The 17,777-nt window shown below is 45.3% G+C and overlaps 3 protein-coding genes across 4 annotated transcripts in view; 2 read left to right on the top strand and 1 right to left on the bottom strand.

Annotated features, from left to right (window-relative positions):
* LOC108158835 (mitotic spindle assembly checkpoint protein MAD1) overlaps nucleotides 1-17,777 on the bottom strand; it is a 44,892-nt gene that overhangs the window by 5,739 nt on the left and 21,376 nt on the right. The window lies entirely within an intron of this gene.
* Nucleotides 2,046-4,301, top strand: LOC117192420 (serine/threonine-protein kinase N-like). The gene is made up of 2 exons (XM_033397088.1): nucleotides 2,046-2,304; nucleotides 4,165-4,301. The coding sequence occupies exons 1-2, from the start codon at nucleotides 2,061-2,063 to the stop codon at nucleotides 4,200-4,202; spliced, it is 282 nt and encodes a 93-aa protein (XP_033252979.1). The 5' UTR covers nucleotides 2,046-2,060; the 3' UTR covers nucleotides 4,203-4,301.
* Nucleotides 4,831-7,082, top strand: LOC117192419 (serine/threonine-protein kinase N-like). The gene is made up of 2 exons (XM_033397087.1): nucleotides 4,831-5,094; nucleotides 6,583-7,082. The coding sequence occupies exons 1-2, from the start codon at nucleotides 4,851-4,853 to the stop codon at nucleotides 7,065-7,067; spliced, it is 729 nt and encodes a 242-aa protein (XP_033252978.1). The 5' UTR covers nucleotides 4,831-4,850; the 3' UTR covers nucleotides 7,068-7,082.

Raw genomic sequence — 17,777 nt, 5'->3', positions numbered from 1 at the left:
AGAGAATTTTTGAGACACACACACACACACACATCCGCCCACCCACACACGTTCTCTCATTCCTCTCACTCACTCTCTCTCTCTGTCATTTGCTCCATCCTTCTCTCTCGCTACTATCCCGTTTGCCGCCCACTTACAAACCTACACAACCACCCACTCACACACATACTCTTGTACATATATATGTATGCGCGAAGAGTGTAAGCTTTGTTGTTTCTGCTGCTGCTACTGCTGCTCTTGTTAGCCGCCGCCACGGTGGAGGCTGGCCTGGCTGCTTCTGCTGAAGCGCAAATGGCAGACCCTCTGAGCGGGCGCTGCTTGTGAGAATGTCGTAATGGCCAGAGAGGTAAGTGCCAAACGCTGCCCGCCCGTCGCCCCATGCACCGGCAGACGGTTAATCATCAATTGCTCCAAAATGGTCCTGCATCTTGCAGCGCCATCTATTGAATCAGCTGCGCCCATTACACACATACATTCTGCACACATCTTTATCTTTTATCTCTCATCTCTTTTAACCTCCTTTCAGCAAGCATGTTGCTTGAGAGCAACTATCATAGTTCCCAAAGTTGCTGGTTGCACTGTACACTTTTCACCGACGCTGTTTTTATTGTCGTGGGGTTTTTAATAAAACCACTGGCTTTCAGAAACAATCGGCGTGAATCGCCTGGATTGGATGGAGTCTTTGGGGGGGAAAAAAAAACGAAACTACTGGCGTACTTGCATCTTTTAATGCACGGCTTAAGATTTAAGTCTTCATTAGTCCTTCTCCCAGTGTGCGTTTCCCCCCTACTGCTTGTATTGCTTGTTTGTGTGTGTGCATGTTTTATGCAGTTTCTTCATTTCGTTTTGGTTTGCTGGTGAATAGCTTTGACCCAAATAACTGGGGTAATACTTACGCCCCACACAGATGTGCCCCCACCTCCCCTATGACTTTGTCCCATGTAACTGTAAGGTGGATTGTTGTTTTTGTAGCTACACTCAAAGGACAGGAATTTTGTGAATTTTTTGTTACCAAACATTGTCAAAAATTCTTACACATTCCTGGAGCTTCTCTGGCAGCGCATAGATCTGTTACATATTTAACAGCAATTGGGCGTGCATGTTAATTAAACCACTCTCTTTCTCTCTCTATCTCTCTCCCTCTTTCCATGGCTTACTTTAATTAAATGCAGCCGAATACGTTACATTTGTGCCAATGTTAACAGTGTTCTGTGACAGACAACAGGGGAATGTTAGCTTGAAACGCAGAGAGCTACTCTCTCACTCTCGCTCTCTGCCCCATCAATAGACTCATTTCAGGACTGCCTTATACTGTTTTCAATCAAAAAGTGCAATGAAATTCTCTATTTTTCTTGAACAAACATTTGACAGACACCAACAGATCGATTCTGATTTAAGGCAAAATAAATATGTACACTTTCGTTAACAGAGATGTGTCGAACGAATCAAATGAAATCGAAAGCCAGATTCAGATTGAGGTTTCTCTGATGGCGATCCCAGATGGGGAAGGAATACTTGTGGAGCGTTCGTGTGGGGTGCGCGCGCGTTTTGTTAGCACAGCCAAATGTTAACTGTGGAACATTACTGCCTGAAGCAGGAGAGTGGCTGAGCAAAGTTTCAATGTTAATGTTTGTTTGAGCAAAGCAAACGGCTCTCCTCAAGCTCTCCATGCCTTAGCCTGCAGTCCAATTCGCTTTCACTCTCGCTTGGCTCTCTGCTTCTCTTTGGCACGCTCTTTGTCTGTCTGAAGGAAGCTTTGGGGCTGCATTTCACGCGCTCTCGTTCGTGCCGCTGCATGTGTCCCAGCCCCAACGGAAGCAGCAGCAGAAGAATTTCCCAGTTTGCTCTGCCAGGCAGCGTGCCATAGTCAGCAAGGATGCTACCTTCTTTTACCAGCTGCGTGATTCCGCTGCCTCTTCGTTAAAATATATTTAAACCCTAAAGTGGGCGTGACAGCTGCAACGGATCAGGGTCCCGCAGAGCAATCGAGCTTCCCAGACTTCCCTCGTTACGAACTCAGTCTTAAATATGGATTCACAGAGAACCTGCCGTAGAGCTGTATGTCCATACGGCTCGAGGAGATCAAGGAGGCCATTCGCCGTGAGATCCGCAAGGAGCTGAAGATCAAAGAGGGCGCCGAGAAGCTGCGCGAGGTGGCCAAGGACCGGCGCTCCCGCAGCGATGTGGCGGTGCTCGTGAAGAAGAGCAAGAGCAAATTGGCGGAACTCAAGTCCGAGCTGCAGGAGCTGGAGAGTCAAATACTCCTAACGTCCGCCAACACGGCCGTCAACAGCAATGGACAAGGTAAGTTGTGCAACAGATGGACTACCCTCCCTCCTCTCCGCTTTATTTCTATTTCGAAAATCCATAAAAAACAAACTCTCCCACCCCCCAACCCCCCACAAAGCCCAACAACTTTCCCAAAAGCCAATGGTCTTTCGTTCATAAACTGCTGCAGTTACACGAGAGAGCGACAGGCGGCAGTAAAACACACGCATTTCCATGCAACAAGTTTTTTTTCGTTGAGTAATACAAGTACAGTGTATTCCCAATAAAACGAACGAAGGAAGGGCGTACTCCAGGTGGGGCTACGGCAGGTAGTAACTGGAAATTCCAGTGGAAGTTTAGGGAAGTTCAGGTACTTAGCGCTGAAACTGGAATACTCGTTACTCGAGTCAAGCAACGAGATGAGCGTTGTCACGCACACGACATGTACGTAGTGTACATATGTTGTTTACGCCTTCTCGGTCCCAGGTCTCCAAAGTGTGCCTTCTCCGGCACTCTCTTTTTCAGCATTACAGCGAACCCACCCAAAAAACCTCAAGTACCCTTCCATTTGTAGAAAAAGACAAATAAAGACAAGTGTGGAAAGTGTCATAGCTATTTTGGGGATGAGTTCATGCCGTCTTTTACGAGCCTTTGTCACGCACTCGCCACTTAAGCCACTCACCTGTTGGCCACTCTCTCTCTCTATCTCTCTCTCTCTCTTTCTCGTTGTCCTCCAGAAGTGTTCCATTCAGATATGATGCTCGTTTGTTACATACCCCTTCCATATTTCGCTAACAAGCGACACCGGAATGGTTCTTTTTCTCTCTATTGTAGGTTTGAGCCAGCTATTGACACAACTGTCATGAAATGGTGCTGCCTGTGACTCGCTTTATTCGTGCTTTTGTCGGTTTTGCTTACAATTTCGAATGGAGACAGCTCGACATTCTATTTATCTGCTGTTTAGCTTCCGTGTTTTCGTGTTTCGCAGAAGCGAAAGAAGCTAAGAATGGAGCTGCAGCGGCATTGTGTGGCGCCGGAGTCGGGTGCTACATATGAAATGGCATGGCAAAATGGTCCTGCATCTTGCAGCGCCATCTATTCAATCAGCTGCGCACATTACACACATACATTCTGCACACATCTTTATCTTTTATCTCTCATCTCTTTTAACCTCCTTTCAGCAAGCATGTTGCTTGAGAGCAACTATCATAGTTCCCAAAGTTGCTGGTTGCACTGTACACTTTTCACCGACGCTGTTTTTAATGTCGTGGGGTTTTTAATAAAACCACTGGCTTTCAGAAACAATCGGCGTGAATCGCCTGGATTGGATGGAGTCTTTGGGGGGAAAAAAAACGAAACTACTGGCGTACTTGCATCTTTTAATGCACGGCTTAAGATTTAAATATGTTCTCTCATTTAGAAATTTAATAAATTCGAATAGCAGCGGATGGTCCGCAACAGCTTGAAACCGTTTTAGGCCTTCATTAGTCCTTCTCCCAGTGTGCGTTTCCCCCCTACTGCTTGTATTGCTTGTTTGTGTGCATGTTTTATGCAGTTTCTTCATTTCGTTTTGGTTTGCGGGTGAATAGCTTTGACCCAAATAACTGGGGTAATACTTACGCCCCACACAGATGTGCCCCCACCTCCCCTATGACTTTGTCCCATGTAACTGTAAGGTGGATTGTTGTTTTTGTAGCTACACTCAAAGGACAGGAATTTTGTGAATTTTTTGTTACCAAACATTGTCAAAAATTCTTACACATTCCTGGAGCTTCTCTGGCAGCGCATAGATCTGTTACATATTTAACAGCAATTGGGCGTGCATGTTAATTAAACCACTCTCTTTCTCTCTCTATCTCTCTCCCTCTTTCTATGGCTTACTTTAATTAAATGCAGCCGAATACATTTGTGCCAATGTTAACAGTGTTCTGTGACAGACAACAGGGGAATGTTAGCTTGAAACGCAGAGAGCTACTCTCTCACTCTCGCTCTCTGCCCCATCAATAGACTCATTTCAGGACTGCCTTATACTGTTTTCAATCAAAAAGTGCAATGAAATTCTCTATTTTTCTTGAACAAACATTTGACAGACACCAACAGATCGATTCTGATTTAAGGCAAAATAAATATGTACACTTTCGTTAACAGAGATGTGTCGAACGAATCAAATGAAATCGAAAGCCAGATTCAGATTGAGGTTTCTCTGATGGCGATCCCAGATGGGGAAGGAATACTTGTGGAGCGTTCGTGTGGGGTGCGCGCGCGTTTTGTTGGAAGCTTTGGGGCTGCATTTCACGCGCTCTCGTTCGTGCCGCTGCATGTGTCCCAGCCCCAACGGAAGCAGCAGCAGAAGAATTTCCCAGTTTGCTCTGCCAGGCAGCGGCCATAGTCAGCAAGGATGCTACCTTCTTTTACCAGCTGCGTGATTCCGCTGCCTCTTCGTTAAAATATATTTAAACCCTAAAGTGGGCGTGACAGCTGCAACGGATCAGGGTCCCGCAGAGCAATCGAGCTTCCCAGACTTCCCCCGTTACGAACTCAGTCTTAAATATGGATTCACAGAGAACCTGCCGTAGAGCTGTATGTCCATACGGCTCGAGGAGATCAAGGAGGCCATTCGCCGTGAGATCCGCAAGGAGCTGAAGATCAAAGAGGGCGCCGAGAAGCTGCGCGAGGTGGCCAAGGACCGGCGCTCCCGCAGCGATGTGGCGGTGCTCGTGAAGAAGAGCAAGAGCAAATTGGCGGAACTCAAGTCCGAGCTGCAGGAGCTGGAGAGTCAAATACTCCTAACGTCCGCCAACACGGCCGTCAACAGCAATGGACAAGGTAAGTTGTGCAACAGATGGACTACCCTCCCTCCTCTCCGCTTTATTTCTATTTCGAAAATCCATTAAAAACAAACTCTCCCACCCCCCAACCCCCCACAAAGCCCAACAACTTTCCCAAAAGCCAATGGTCTTTCGTTCATAAACTGCTGCAGTTACACGAGAGAGCGACAGGCGGCAGTAAAACACACGCATTTCCATGCAACAAGTTTTTTTTCGTTGAGTAATACAAGTACAGTGTATTCCCAAAAAAACGAACGAAGGAAGGGCGTACTCCAGGTGGGGCTACGGCAGGTAGTAACTGGAAATTCCAGTGGAAGTTTAGGGAAGTTCAGGTACTTAGCGCTGAAACTGGAATACTCGTTACTCGAGTCAAGCAACGAGATGAGCGTTGTCACGCACACGACATGTACGTAGTGTACATATGTTGTTTACGCCTTCTCGGTCCCAGGTCTCCAGTGTGTGCCTTCTCCGGCACTCTCTTTTTCAGCATTACAGCGAACCCACCCAAAAAACCTCAAGTACCCTTCCATTTGTAGAAAAAGACAAATAAAGACAAGTGTGGAAAGTGTCATAGCTCTTTTGGGGATGAGTTCATGCCGTCTTTTACGAGCCTTTGTCACGCACTCGCCACTTAAGCCACTCACCTGTTGGCCACTCTCTCTCTCTATCTCTCTCTCTCTCTTTCTCGTTGTCCTCCAGAAGTGTTCCATTCAGATATGATGCTCGTTTGTTACATACCCCTTCCATATTTCGCTAACAAGCGACACCGGAATGGTTCTTTTTCTCTCTATTGTAGGTTTGAGCCAGCTATTGACACAACTGTCATGAAATGGTGCTGCCTCTGACTCGCTTTATTCGTGCTTTTGTCGGTTTTGCTTACAATTTCGAATGGAGACAGCTCGACATTCTATTTATCTGCTGTTTAGCTTCCGTGTTTTCGTGTTTCGCAGAAGCGAAAGAAGCTAAGAATGGAGCTGCAGCGGCATTGTGTGGCGCCGGAGTCGGGTGCTACATATGAAATGATTGACGGGTTTGGCAGCTTCTGCCACAGAGAGCTGCATAACTGCAAACGATTTAGAGCTGATTATGTGTGGCATAAGGCATAAATATCCACACATATGAGTGGCCCGAAAAAAGTCCCCTATTGGTGAGAATCGAGCGTTCATGTGGCGCGTCATGCACACGACATTTATGTTGTTTTGGTATTATTTTTGGGCATTCTCTTTTCAAACATTGCTTCGTCTTGCGGGAGCATTGATTTGTAGATACATTTCATATCCATAGCCAATGCCTAGATTTTCTTTTTGCCAGAGATCTTAATGTGAAATAAGCCTTATCTAGTGGTTAAGATTGATAATTGATAGCCATATCTGAAGGGTGTGCAGGTTCCATTGAAAGTGGAATATAAATGGGAGTGGAAGAGCCCCTTCTGAGGCTCCTTTCTCGTTTCTCAGGAAACTAATCCTCTTGTATTTGTCTTTTACAGAATCGATTAATGCCAACATCGATCCCAATGGCGGGATAATTATGGGCGGTGCCCTGAGGGGCGGTGGTGGCACCGGCGCAACCTCCACCGCCAACGACAAAGTCCTGACGTCGCTGGAAAAGCAGCTGCAGATCGAGATAAAGGTGAAGACGGGGGCGGATAACATGATCCAGTCACTGGGCGCCGGCTGCGACAAGAAGCTGCTGGCGGAGGCCCACCAAATGCTGGCCGACTCGAAGGCCAAAATCGAGTTTCTGCGGCTGCGGATCATCAAGGTCAAACAGAATCGTGAGCAGGCCGATAGGCTGATGGACGATGGCCAGCCCCAGAGCCTGGAGACGACGCTGGAGGAGCGCATCGAGGAGCTGCGTCATCGGCTGCGCATCGAGGCGGCCGTCGTGGACGGATCCAAGAATGTCATACGAACTCTCCAGACGGCGAATCGAGCCCCAGACAAGAAGGCGCTGCAGGAGGTGAGTGTCTAGACCCCAGACCCCAGACCCCAAAGAAGGGGTAATCCTAGAGTTAATTAGATCTGGCCAGTGGCCAGGTAAGTGGAACGCGTCTCATATCTGCCTCTCTGAGACTCAGGTGTGTGCCATATGGCCACACGGCGTATGATTCATATACGTACGTATACGTGATTTCTGTCCACGGAACGAGAAGGAACGAGAAACGAGGCTAATTATGCGGCTGTTTCAGTCCGTCTTTCGTTCGTTTCGGTTTTCATTTTGTATCTTTTTTTTTAGTTTCGCCCGCTAACTGTCGTCTCATTAATTTAATGGACGTGGAATGTGTCGCATTTACTTGGTCGGCACCAAAAAACCGAATACGAAAATGATTTGGCAAGTGTGCCCCAGGGCCTGCCCTAATAATTTTCTATAGGGTATTCCGGGTGGGGATTTGTCGGATTTTATGTGCACTTTGTCGCCAGCAAAACAATACTCTATAATTCAGCAACATTCTCGGTTCTAGGATTTGGTTTCCCGAATAATTCTGAAGGAAAAGAGGTCCAGAAAAAACTCCTTTAAACAAGGCAATTGTTGCATTGAAAGATCCCTTTAAGATTTGAAAATTTAAAACTCTGCCCAAAGATTCGTTGAACAAATGTAGTTCCCAGGAATTTATTTGTTGGCCAAATGTATTCCTGGAATTCAGAGCAAGAGCATTCCGAGAGTCATTCGGAAAACTGTGCGACAATTTCCGTACGAGTGTTTTCCCAATTTCACAATCCAAGGAAAGACATACATATGCTGTTGAACACTTGTTCTTTTTCTTCATTTCGTGGATTGGCCAATTAGCTGTGCGCTGTGTTCGTTTCCTGGCGCGTGGCTCTCTGGGGACGCGACTCTCTGGGTGATTTATCTGTCGGCTGTAAGGGGGTTTCCCTCTCCACTTCCGCAACAGCTCGGATTCTGGCCTAAATATTATATTTGTGGTGAGATTCCCATAGCCGTTCTCATACTTGTATTTATTTGTTTTGCGGCTTGTTTGCGGCGACGACTGGCGACGCCTGTTGCATCTGTCGGCTGGAGTTGATCTGAAGAGGAAGTACAGTGCCAGTTCCATAAGGTCCCCCAACAGTGGAAAGATTACCACACTAGTTGGGCCTATGGCAGTGAAACGCACTGTACACTGATCCCCTTGTCAGAGAGATCCCCGTGTGTCAGAGAGATCCCCGTGTGTCAGAGAGATCCCCGTGTGTCGGGCAACAAATCTCGTCCGAGCGTGAGCAAAGTTCTTTGGCCAGCCGCAGAAAATGCGTGTTCCTGCTCGTGTGTTCGAATGAATATGTAATAATGGAAGAGATCAAAGACAACTCCAAGGAAAATCAGACCCACACACACACACACATAAGACGAGGGGGAACGTTGTGAGTTGCAGCGGACACCGCAACTCTACAGTTATACCCGATACTAAGTCAGTATGGCTCTCCTCCGGCAGACGCCGCTAATATTGAACGACACGACAAAGAGTGCGTGCGAGAGAGACAGAAAATCAGTCTGAGCGTGACGTCGGGCGCTGCGTAGCCAGTGCAAATTGATTTGTTCCTTTTGGCTATAAAAATGATCTGATCTGATCCAGATTCAGCAATCTGATAGATATGATCATTATCTATGATTCTGCGTTTTTAGTGTTCTCGTATCCTCAATATTGTGGATGCAGCAGATTTTCGTCCTTTGTGGAGGCGGAAGGGGGTGGGGCGAAATTCTGAGATATACGTTTTATAGTGAGATCTAACAGGAGTGCGGATACCAAATTTGGTTACTCTAGCCTTAATAGTCTCTGAGATTTGTGAATATCCCCAGATTTTCATCCTTTGCGGGTGCGGAAGGGGGTGTGGCGAAATTTTGAAACAAACTCGTCTCGGTCCGATATATTAGGAGTGTGGATACCAAATTTGGTTGCTCTAGCTTTTGTAGTCTCTGAGATCTAGGCGCTAATGTTTTACTCTAAGCAAAGCCGCCTATGCTACGTGTGTGTTAGAGAGAGACAGAGTGAGAGAGAGAGAGAAAGAGCGCGTAAGCGCGAGGCTTTATTTGAGCGTAGCTTGGGCTTCAGGTAGCTCAGTGCAATGGAGTGGCGAGAGCGGGAGAGAGCACAGCAAGAGAGAAAGAGAGTTCGAGCTGGCTGCAAGGCAAGTTTTTTAATTGCCCAAAGCGCTGCTTCTTCTACTCGATTTTTCTTTGGGCATTCTTCTTGATCATGGGAACATCTATTGTGCCAGTTCTGGGAATTGTACAGCTATCTTTGATTAACATTTTATGGAGTGTGGCAACGCTGCTAATGCAGGAGGAGGGAGCGGGAGAGGGCATAAAAGAATAACATTTCCCTGCATTTTTTGGCCTTTATGAAACTCACACATTTTTACCTGGCCTCGGTCCCGAATTTTGTTTATTGCACTCCATTCAATCCCCGGAATCTAGGAGATAAGCTGCCATTAGCATACCCATGGAAAATGTAGAGAGAGAGGGGGGAAGGCACAGCATGGCGCTCTCTCCCCGCTCTCCCTCCGCTATAATCTGCCCCACACCTGACATCGCAACCTCTGGGAAGCAACCCCATGGCCCTGCATTTCTCTTGCAAAGAAGCCCCGCAAATGTGCCACTAATTAGATATCGAACCTCTTTTGAGAGCCACCCCTCGGACCCCACGAAGCGGCCCTGACTCACCCGGCGGCGCCTGCCCTCAAAAGGTTGTTGCAGCTAAGGGCTTGGGGCACGTACCTGCCACAGAGTGCCCGCCGCAGCTGCTGTCAGTTGCCGGGAGAGACCAGAGACGGAAATTGCACTGCTCCCAAACCGGATGCCGGATGCAATGGACGAAAAGCCAAAGAGAAGAAGGAAAATCGACATGTTGCCAATGCCAAGTGCAGCGTCCGATAAGCCAATCCCCTCTAGCTCCTCCTTCCTTCGGAAAAGCCGAAAAACGAATTTCGTATTGAACGACTGTTCGAATGTGCGTCATGCATCGTGCCCGGAGGCGCTGCAGCAGCCCACGCCTCTGGCCAAGAGGAGAGGTTGACAAACCCCAGACAGTGCCACGCACTGAGCTCAGTGCCACATCGATTCAGGCGGTTTCATCATAATTGCATGTCATTATGTCATGTTATATCGTTATTATTTTTGTGGCAAACGGGAGACCTAAGAACAATTCAAAAACCGAGAGATAACCAAAATCGAAAGCCAGTTGAGAGATCTAGTGGAGGGGCGGCTGTGGGAAGTCATCGTGTTGTCGTCTGTAGAAACGAGAGTCTTGCAACAATGACAGGGCAGAGGAGCAGCCCAACAATGGCTGCCAAGAAGAATCGTTTATGGCCGGAGGGAGCTGCTAGACAGGTAGGGAAGGGCCCCACAGTGTCGGCCAACGTCAAAGAGTCAGGAGGGAAGGTCTCCCCCTCTCGCGCTCCCGACTGAGAGTTCCGTCTGGCTGGTTTCAAGAAATCTTTCGAAGGGTGTCGACCCACTCTCATTTGCATCTGAAGGGCCACGTGAAGAGGCCCAAATAACGGCTAAACCCTATTCGAAAACCTTTTATCCCAAAAATATCCCGAACGCAACGAACCCGCGATTAATTAATTTCGAAGAGTCTTGCGCCTGCGCTGTGCCTCGTCCAACGGTTAATAATGCAAGAAAAACCCCACCCAATGTCCATTACAGTTAGGCTTCAATCGGAGACGGGACCACGGTGTGAAAACTCTGATGTGTCGAAGTAGCATTTGGAGTATCGCCTGGAGGCGATTCGCTGCTGCTGCTGCAAAAAACTCTTCTGCTGCAGCAACAACACCTAATTGCATTAAGAGCTTAAAGATGCAACAACAACAGCAGCAGCAACACGATAGATATAAAAAATCAGAGCAATTCCCACAGAATCGGTAAAGGCATTAGCCGAGGCGCGAGTACACGTAACGTGATTAACATGGGACTCCAACACCACACACACACGCACACATACAGCGACTATGATCTGGGCATTGGAGATGATAGAGCAACTATCGGGTGGGCTTAGATAGTAGGGTATGGCAACGATCCGAGTGGTGGTGTCCAGAGCAAGACAACAACAAACAAGCTAACAAACAATCAAACAACCAGTGCCAGCTGTTTGACTGCTGCTGCTCCTGCACATGCACCCAAACTGTGGCAACTGTTGCAAGTTCAACTCTAACAGAAGTGCACCACATTCTTTGGACTATGCTGCTTCTGCCACTTCCTCTATGTGTGTGTGTGTGTGTGTGTGTTTTTTTTTTTTTTTTTTTTTTTTTTGTTGTGTGACTACAGGAAAGCTTTATGCCGACTCAGCCGAAGCCGAAGTGAGGGACTCTAACCGCTCTAAAACCAACCACACCTATCCCGGATCCCGGCGGTACTGTCGCGAGATATTACTTCGCCGGGGGGAGATGCCCGTAGGGCTCTTCTCTTAATAATCTCCTTTATCCTTTATCTCCTTGCATTGCGTGCTCTTTCTTCGCGACGCAGTTTGGTAGCCATAGTTACGGCCATGAATCTAATCGAGGCCCAGTTTCCTTCCGACTCCAGCAGGCATTCTGCCAGGTTTGACACCGCTGGCATTCTTCCAAGCTTGTTGCTTAGATCCTCTCGTTCTTGCCGAAATCTTGGACATTCGAAGAAGCAGTGCTCTGCGTCTTCGATGACCCCTGCGCAGACCACGCAGAAGGGGTCGTCCTCGTGCTTAAACCTATGCAGGTAGGCTTTAAAGCAACCGTGTCCTGTCAGCAGTTGTGTCAGGTGATACTCCACTTGTCCATGGCTACGGTTCAGCCATCTCTTCAGGTCTGGGATTAGCCTATGGGTCCATCGCCCTTTGCTGCTGTTATCCCACGAATCTTGCCATTGCAGGATTGTGCGCTGCCTTAAGGCACCTCTGGTGTCCTGGTCCGTAGTCCCCAGGGTTCGCTGTGCCCTGATTCCTGCGGCTTCTCTTGCCAGCAGATGGATGGGAATCATTCCTGCTACTACAAGTGCGGCGTCTTGGGATACCGTTCTGAATGCGCAACACACCCTCAGGGCACACAGCCTCTGGACTGCGTTGCATTCTCGGGCATATGTCTTATGCTTCATTGCATCAACCCATATTGGTGCAGCGTACATTAGTGTTAGGTATTATATTAATATCTATATACGGTCACACCATCCAAGGGATATAGAATAAAAGAGAATCTTGAAGACAACGCGTGCTTAAGTCTGAGTGTCAATACACTACATAATTGGCGACGAGCATAAAATAAAACGTATTAATATACATACACATGTTAAAAGTGCATATAATATATGAATAGCAACATGACGAAAAATGAAGCACCAACATTCTATCAAATGGCAACAATTGCTGAGTTTTCGCCACACCAAGAAACGTTCTGCATTTGGAAGGAAAAATTCGACATACATTTGTGCGAATTGAATGTGAAAGAGGAAAACACAAAAAAGGCAGTTTTGTTGAAGTCGATCGGTACAGCGGCTTACACTGTACTACATAGTTTGTGCAATCCGGTATCACCCGTATCAAAAGCATACAAAGAATTATGTGAAATTTTAAAAACACACTACACACCACCTATACTCATATTCAGAGAAAGAAAAAAATTTCACATGTCCACAAAAAGTGAAGATGAGACTGTAGCGGAGTGGTATGCTCGAGTTAAACAATTGGCATTGGAATGCAAATTTGGCTCAAATCTGGAAGCGTTTGTATTAAACCAATTTGTGATGAGCCTTCCCAACCCTATATATGAAAGAATATGTGAAGAAGACGAAAATCTAACTCTGGCTGATGCACTCAAGAAGGCGATGATCATGGAGACGAAGATCAGCACAAGGAAGACAGAACACAACGTCAACTACATGCATCAAAAGAACGGGACTAGTCAATGGCAGAGGCAAAGAGGCGAGAACAGAGATCAAGCAAAGAGCAACGGCAGAAGTCATTTCAAGGGCAACCGAAACGTGAGTTACAGAGGCGGCAGAAGCGACGGTGACGGCGACGGCGAAAACGACTGCGACGCTGGCAGAGAAAAGAAGCAGCAGCCATGCACACACTGTGGCTGGCGAAATCATAACTCAAACAATTGCAAGTATAAGGCATGCAAATGTCACAGCTGTGGAAAAATAGGTCACTTGGCGAGCATTTGTAAAAATAAATCAAAAAAATCCGTAAATTATGTATCTCAAACAAAACATGACACCTATTCTGATAATAATTTTGATAATGATAATTATAACTTTTCTATCTATAGCGTTGATACAACCTCAACTAGTGGAGTATATTATTTACCTGTAAAAATTGATGGAAACATAACGAAAATTGCTTGCGACACTGGTGCACCGTGCACATTGGTTCCAAAAACATTTTACGAAAGCTTAAATACCAGCAGACCACTTAGAAAATGTCTAGTTCCATATGTAGATTACAATGGAGATTCAATCAAAGTTATTGGTGAGTACGATGCAACGATCGAATATCGAGGTCTAAAAAAACAAATTGTTGTTGTTGTAACCAATGCAGTGAGTCCACCTTTGCTAGGTAGAACATTTTTGAGAGCTTTTAATTTTGAGTTAATGCAGGTGAACAATGTGTACGTAAATGAACCAAATTCTGTAATTACAGAACAGATTAAATCGGAGTTTGCTGAAGTTTTTGAGCCTCGTTTAGGTTCATATACTACGAATACGATATCGTTACTATTAAAAGAAGATGCAAAACCAATATTTTTCAAGCCTAGGTCAGTACCATTAGCATGGAAAGAAAAGATTGAAGTGCAGTTACGAAAATTCATAGATGATGGAATTTTAGAGCAAGTTGTTAGTTCTGAATGGGCAACACCTTTGGTACCGATTTTAAAACCAAACGGTGACATACGAATTTGTGGTGACTATAAGGTTACATTAAACCGGTCTTTAGTCGACGTAAAGTATCCACTACCTCGAATAGACGACATTTTTGCAGCGCTTGAAGGGGGTACACTGTATTCAAAACTTGACCTGTCAAATGCTTACAATCAGCTAAATTTAGATGAGCAATCTCAAAATTTGTGTACTTGGAGCACACATATTGGACTATTGAAAGTTAAACGCTTACCATTTGGTATAAAAACTGCAGCAGCTATTTTTCAAAAAACAATGGAAGGGTTGTTTCAGGGTATGCGAGGAGTTGTGGTTTATCAAGATGACATAACAGTTACAGGACGAGATCTTCAAGAACATATTTCAAACCTAAAAGCTGTACTTAGAAAACTGAAATCAGTTGGACTTAAATTAAATGACAAGAAATGTGAGTTCTTTAAATCCAAAATTTGTTACCTAGGATTTTCAATTGACAGGATAGGACTGAGCAAAAACAATGATAGAGTTGCGAGTGTATTGTTTGCACCGGCTCCGGAAAACGTATCACAGCTTAGAGCTTTCATAAGCATGGTAAATTATTATTCAAAGTTTATCAATAATTTCGCTCAGATAATGAGTCCTTTATATGCATTATTAAAGAAAAATACAAAATTTAATTGGACACGCGAATGTCAGAGTGCATATGAAGTGGTAAAGAAAGAAGTAACTTCTGAACAAGTTTTAGTTCACTACAACCCAGATCAACCGTTAGTATTAACGACTGATGCTAGCAGTCATGCAGTTTCAGGTGTTTTATCACATAAATGCAATGAAGATATCAAACCAATAGCATTTGTATCAAGAGCATTATCCAAAAGCGAGCATAATTACAGTACAATCGAGAAAGAGGCCCTGGCTATAGTGTTCTGTGTGAGTAAATTAAGACAGTATCTTTTAGGAAACAAGTGCATCCTTCGAACAGATCACAAACCATTACTAAGCATATTTGGAGACCTGAAAGGACTTCCATTGATGGCCTCTGCACGAATGCAAAGATGGGCACTGACTTTGTCAGGTTTTCAATATACAGTTGAACACATAAAGGGGACCTTAAATATAGCAGATGGACTCTCAAGAATGCCTCAATGGGAAACGGCTGTACCAAACGAAGACTATAATTACATACATTTTATACAGTCCGAAAAGGTGTTCAAAATTAGCTTCAAAGAAATAGCTCGTGAAACACGACGTGACCCAATATTATCAAAAGTTTGTGAGGCAATTAACACTGGTTCGAAGACAAGATTAAAAGGCAGCGAGTTTTCTGCCTACATCTCTAAAACAAATGAACTTTCAGTGGAATATGATTGTATCTTATGGGGACACAGAGTAGTAATTCCAACCAAACTGAGACAAGCTATTTTAGCAGAATTTCATGCATCGCATTTGGGAATAGTAAAAACCAAAATGTTAGCACGTTCTTATGTGTGGTGGCCTTGCATGGATTCTGAAATTGAGAAATTAATTCGAGATTGTATTCCTTGTCAGGAACTACAATCAAGTCCAGAAAAGAGTTAATACCGTGGAAATCCACAGGAAAGGCTTGGAGTCGAGTACACATAGACTTTGCAGGACCAATTAGAGGTTTTCATTTATTGGTTATTATAGATTCTTATACAAAATGGGCAGAAGTATTCAAAACGAAGGAAATAACTTCATTGTTTACTATCAACAAGCTTAGAGAAGTATTTTGTCGATATGGTTTACCAGACGTGTTAGTTAGTGACAATGGACGACAGTTTACTTCTGATGATTTTAAAACGTTTATGAAAAACAATGGTGTTAATCACATTTTTACTGCTCCAGGACATCCAGCGACTAATGGTCAAGCAGAAAATTTTGTAAAGACTGTTAAGAAATCACTATATGCAAACATAAAGGCTAATGAAAGACAAGATTTTAATACAATTTTAAATAGATTTTTGATCGATTACCGAAATACGATTCATTGTACTACGGGCGAATCTCCTGCTAAATTATTTTTTGGTCGTACACTAAAAACAAGATTTTCGTTGTTAAAACCACCTACGGTCGAAAGCAATTGTTCAGTAGATGACAATTCCAAAACCAACAATGAACAAATAGTTTCTCAACCAACACCCACCAGGAGAGAGTTGAGACCACGTGAGGCAGGGAAGGTAGTAAAGCGTATTTAACAATAAAATAATATAAAGAAAGGAATTATGAAATCAAATTATGTACAAATTAAACACTGAAACAAATACTAAACAGATTAAGAAGAAAGAAAAATACGAAATCACATAAATTTTATATACGCTAATTAGATTAAGTACACAAATCAAATTGTTATAAGAAAATAGATTTGTAAATGACATGTATATTAAACATCTAAGGAGAGGCGTGTTAGGTATTATATTAATATCTATATACGGTCACACCATCCAAGGGATATAGAATAAAAGAGAATCTTGAAGACAACGCGTGCTTAAGTCTGAGTGTCAATACACTACAATTAGCGTTGAGCCAACTACGCTCGCTAGTAGCTTTCGCCTTGGCTGTTCCGGGCCTCCGGTGTTGGCCATGATGCGGGATAGGACCACTGCCGTCTTTCCTGCTTTGCTGCTTGCATACGCCATGTGATGCTTGAAGCTGAGTCTGTGGTCAATCATGACCCCCAGGTACTTCAGGCTTGGACTGGAGCTAATAGTGCAGTCTCCTACTCGGATCGTGGCCGTCTCCACTACTTTCCTGCTGCTTATGAGCACCGCCTCCGTTTTGTGGGTGGCTAATGAGAGATCCCTCCCTGATAGCCATGTTCTGGCTCTCTCTACCGCGTCGTTGCAGATTTCTTCCGCCGCTTCTTTCTGTTTTGCCACTACGACTATTGCTATGTCGTCGGCAAAGCCTATCACCGTGGCGCCCATTGGCATATCCATCTTGAGGATTCCATCATACATGATGTTCCACAGCAGCGGGCCGAGGACCGATCATTGGGGAACTCCTCCAGTGATTTGGTGCTCACGTGTCCCTTTATCCGTCTCATATATGAGCACTCGGTCTCTTAGGTAGTCCGCGATGATATTCTGCAGATACGGCGGTATTTGAAAGTTTCTCAATTCTTCTAGTATGTGATCCCAATTGGCAGAGTTGAATGCATTTTGGACATCGAGTGTTGCCACTATGCAATACTCTTTGGTCCCGTACATCCATCGGGTGCCATCGATAGCTCGCTTTGCTATCTCACATACCTCGCCGATTGCGTCCACCGTGGACCTGCCTTTGCGAAACCCGTGCTGTCTCGGTGAGAGCTGACGCGTTACTGCTTTCTCCAGCCTGGTGTGGATTATGCGCTCGAGGATCTTACCCACTGTGTCGAGCATGCAGAGTGGTCTATAGGATGATGGCTCCTCGGTCGGCTTGTTCCCCTTGGGTAAGAGGACTAGCCGCTGTCGCTTCCATGGTCTGGGGAAGGTCCCTTCGGACATGCACGCATTGAATAAATCCACGTACAATTGTGGATTGGTCTCAATAGCCGTGCGGAGAACGGCATTTGGGACCCCATCAGGTCCTGGTGCTTTGCCGTTCTTGATCCGTTGTAGAGCTTCGAGGACTTCTGCTCCCGTGGTGGCTTCTATTTCAGGTGGCGGTATTCTATCCATCACTCTCTGGGCTGCCACTTTCTCTGGAAATAGGGTTTCTACTATGTTAACCAGCAGATCTGCACACATTGGCGGCGGGGGACTGAACACTCGCAGTCTCTTCATTACCAGCCTGTATTCGTAGCCCCAAGGGTTCGCATCTGCGTCATCGCAGAGCTTTTCGAAGCATTTGCGCTTG

The sequence above is a fragment of the Drosophila miranda genome, assembly GCF_003369915.1.
Source record: "Drosophila miranda strain MSH22 chromosome Y unlocalized genomic scaffold, D.miranda_PacBio2.1 Contig_Y2_pilon, whole genome shotgun sequence".
Lineage (NCBI taxonomy): Eukaryota > Metazoa > Arthropoda > Insecta > Diptera > Drosophilidae > Drosophila > Drosophila miranda.
This window is presented reverse-complemented; position numbering and strand designations above follow the sequence as displayed.